General features: G+C 53.1%; 1 protein-coding gene across 1 annotated transcript; it reads right to left on the bottom strand.

The window, feature by feature from the left end:
* Positions 1-25: 25 nt before the first annotated feature.
* On the bottom strand, positions 26-2616 carry SNX12 (sorting nexin 12; the record flags this gene model as incomplete). Its single annotated transcript, XM_031554618.1, has 3 exons — positions 26-1683; positions 2162-2286; positions 2485-2616. Coding segments are annotated over 3 exons (360 nt in total), but the record flags the coding sequence as incomplete, so codon positions are not given.
* Between the last annotated feature and the right edge of the window lie 1110 nt (positions 2617-3726).

The raw sequence follows: 3726 nt of genomic DNA, 5'->3' as shown, positions 1-3726 counted from the left end.
GCTGCCCGCAGGACGAGGCGGAGACTTGGCTTCACAGTGGTTTAATGCGAACGGAACCGGGAGGGTACACTGGACAGATGGGACAGCCGACTGGGGGCTGCCCCGCAGCGGGATGCGAAGGACGAGGGGACCCTCCCTCCAAGCAGGGGCTGATGGGGACAAAGGACTTCCAGCAGCCACGCGGTCCCCGAGCAGCTCCATCCTGGCTTCGGCCCCTTCTCATCTCTCAGCCCCACCCCTCACCCTCAGCACCAGGCCGTCAGAACACCCAGGGGACACTACGGAGGCCGTAGAGGTGAGCGTGGCAGGGAGCCTGGCAGGGACCGGGGGGCAGCCACCATGGGTCTGGGCTCTGAGAGAGGCTCTACACACGCCACAACCTGAAGGAGTGCCCACAAAGCTGCCAGCATTGACCTGAGGAGTCCCTGAGCCTCACACGATACAGCCATGACAGCCAGAGGGGTCTCCAAAGGACAGCTCTGGTGCAGCAGGTTGCTCACAAGCCCTGGACGGTTCCCAATCAGCCTTGTACCTTCCACACTGTCACTGTCTAGTTCATTGCAAAACGGAGAAAAGACAAAAATCCATCAGTCCTTATCCTGTTCCGTGCCAACTGATTAACCCAGAACTGACCCAGCAGCTCCTGCTGTCCCTTATTGGAGAAGTGGTGCCACCCTCACGCTGGGCTCCTCCTGCAGCAGCCAGCTGCTGTCACCTGTCACCACCATTGCACCACAACAGCCATGGCCGCCTCCTGCTCCTCAGCCAGACCCATCTCCCCCTTCTGCAGCTGGGGCACAGGAGGAGGTCACCACAGCTCAGCTGAACTAAAAACGTCAATGCATTTTTAAAGCTTGAGCCCATACTGCGATAGGCCAGGCTTGCCCAGCTTCCACCCAGCGACCTGCTCACACACAGCATCAGGAGAGCACACGTCGTGGGAACCCCCCCGAGCTGCCTGCAGCAAGCGAGAAAGGAGAGGGGCTGACACTAACACACCACACGGGTCTGTAATGCAGGAGGCTGAGCGCAGGGTTAGAGTAAGTTTTGGGCCTCTGCACTTCCAGACAGTGAAGAATGGGGGTTTCATGCAGGGTGAATGGGGTGGACGAGGGACCAAAACACCCAGGCACCTACTCACTGTTTTGGATAAGCCTTACTAAAACTCTAATACCTGATGCAATCACTGACCAACATGACAATTGCTATTCTTCAGAGTCTCCTGCAGAGAAGCTTGGGGCTGCATGGACAGGGGAGTGAAGGTCATCTCATACCTTTCTGTACAGGGAGAGAGGCAGCTCCTACACCATAATGCCACAAGCAAGTTCCTGCTCCACACCTATTCACACCTGCCGTTAGGTGTGGGACAACACATTCACTTGCATAAATCTTCATACCTTTAGGCCAAGACCACAGCCCAGAAGAACAAGCTGCTGCCAGTTACAAAAGAGGAAAATACTGAACAAACTGGGAGGTTCAAGAGAGGAAAAGCTGGTTCAGAGAAGACAGATTTAGTGTAAAAATAAATGTCATTTTTGCAGGAGGGAGGGTGGAATGGAGGAAGACAGAGCCAGGTGCTCCTACTGGCGCACTTTCCCTGGGACGTAATTCCTATCAATAGTCTCCTCTTGCAGGAACATGTGTAAGCAGCGCTCGTTCTGTGCCAGCGGGTGCCCAGCAATTCTAGAAGAAAACCAGAGGTAGAGGTTAGCAGAAGCACCACCAAGACCCCCATGCACACATTTTCTGCAGGCGGTGAGCAAGGCAGAGATCTCCGCTCATGGGCAGCCAGCAGCTCCCAGCACACCCACGCTGGCCTCAGTCCAAGGCCACTGAGTCAATGTGCAACAGGGCCAGAAAGATGCTCGAGCAGAGAGTTCCCCACCACAGCAGGAGGTCGGGAGCATCCTGAGCCAACACTGCCCAGGTAGCAGATCTCTGTAACAGAACTGTTCTGCTAAGATTTGCTTCACTCTCAAAACACAACCTACATGGGGGCTTACATTTGCTTCAGACCTATGGTTTCATTACCTGGAAGCAGACAACGTCCTTTAGCATAACACTAGCATATCTAGATTCCTTTCTGGTCAACTCACCACCCTCTTCTACCAGCAGCAGCTGGGAGAACAAGCAGGCAGCAAGCCCAGGACATCAAGCTTACTTGTTAATAAACTGTTCTAATCCCTGTCTCCGCTCCTCAATGAAGGACTCCTCAAAGATGCCCTCGTCTCCTCGGAACGGAAGCTGTCGTTTCAAAGCTTTTCCAGGCAGCGGTGGCACTACAATCTGAAAGCAAAGAATCACTCCTGTCAGCAGAACTGCCACTTGAGAGAGGGCATCCTTCATCATTTGACACTCATCACACGGACAGAAATCGAGCCCCGGTTGCTGCCCACCACAGCCTCTCCTCTGGACAAAATTATTGCTACAGCTGCTCTCATACAGCTCACTTGCAGGAATAGGCGTGTCTGAGCAAGACCTCACCTTACTGTCTCGTTCCAGCTCATTCTTCAGCCATTCAAAGTCACTGTATCGTCTTCTCACACACGACTCCTTCAATTTGAAGATTGGGAGATTTGTCTGTAATAAAGAGAAACAGTTAATTTGAAGGGTGCTTCAGAAGCAAGACAGTATTTCAACAAGCAATTGAAACCCAAAGCTGCATTCAGAAAACCAGGCCCCTCCAAGAGGGACGCGTCACAAGAACACCCAGCTTCGTTATTCAGGACAGAACATAAGCACCAAAGCCCTTCAGAATCAAGCAAGCACTTGCTAGGCTACTTGGAGCCAGCCATTCCCTCCCCCTCAAGTTACTATTTCAGGAACACCCTCCGCACCCAGGGGCACACAGTGCTTACAGTACTGACAAGGCTGATTGTTTTTTTCCTCCCGAGTTCACTCCGTTTTGAGGTGATCTATAAGACAGCTTTGCAGCCTCCTGCAGAGCAAAAGATCCTATCAACAGTAGTGTTTCCATAGAAAAACAAGGGAGGAAATCTTGTCCCTGCAACTGCCCAAGGCCAAACCTTGTGCTACAGACTCCTCTGAAAAGACTGCCAGTCCCAGCAGGTGAGCAGCTTTCTCCTATCTGCCCTGTGCCACTGGAGGAACATGCAAGCAGCTCCCTTTCCTTCTCCCTGACTCCAAGAGTCTGAAGACTGACAGCTCCTCAAACTTCACCTTTGCACTATCAATACATTCTGAATCATCGTGGGAGCTGAGGCAGCACAACCTCCTGACACGCAGCACCCAGACACGCACAGGCACTGCTGCAAACACAGCTAACTACATACAGACCAGGCCCTGAGCAACCTCATCAAGCTGTGAATTTTCCTTCCTGTCCATTGCAGAGGAGTTGGACCAGATGACCCTTAAGGGTCCCTTCCAACTCAAACGATTCTATGATATCCCGATCAGGTCTGCAGAATAAAACTGCTTTCAAAGCATCTCCGCAGGAACCGCTTTCAGCCAGACAAAGATCTGCTCGCTGCCATCTCTCTAGCAGGAAAACCAGAAATTAAAACGAAATAAACAAACACCCAATTCTTCTGAAAGGCGCTCGGCAGTTAAACCACGCTGTGACAGAAGGCAACGCCGGCACCACAGCAGCACAGAGGGAGCGCGTTTCGGAGCAAGCTCGATCCTACGAGCTCCAGCTCCCAGCGCACGGCCGTGAGGCGAAAGGCCTCCGTAGGGCCGCAACCCCCGGCCCGGGCCGCGCTCACG

Source organism: Meleagris gallopavo, chromosome 9 (assembly GCF_000146605.3).
Source record: "Meleagris gallopavo isolate NT-WF06-2002-E0010 breed Aviagen turkey brand Nicholas breeding stock chromosome 9, Turkey_5.1, whole genome shotgun sequence".
Classification (NCBI taxonomy): Eukaryota; Metazoa; Chordata; class Aves; order Galliformes; family Phasianidae; genus Meleagris; species Meleagris gallopavo.
The sequence above is the reverse complement of the archived record's forward strand: the minus strand, read 5'-3'. Positions and strand labels throughout refer to the sequence as shown.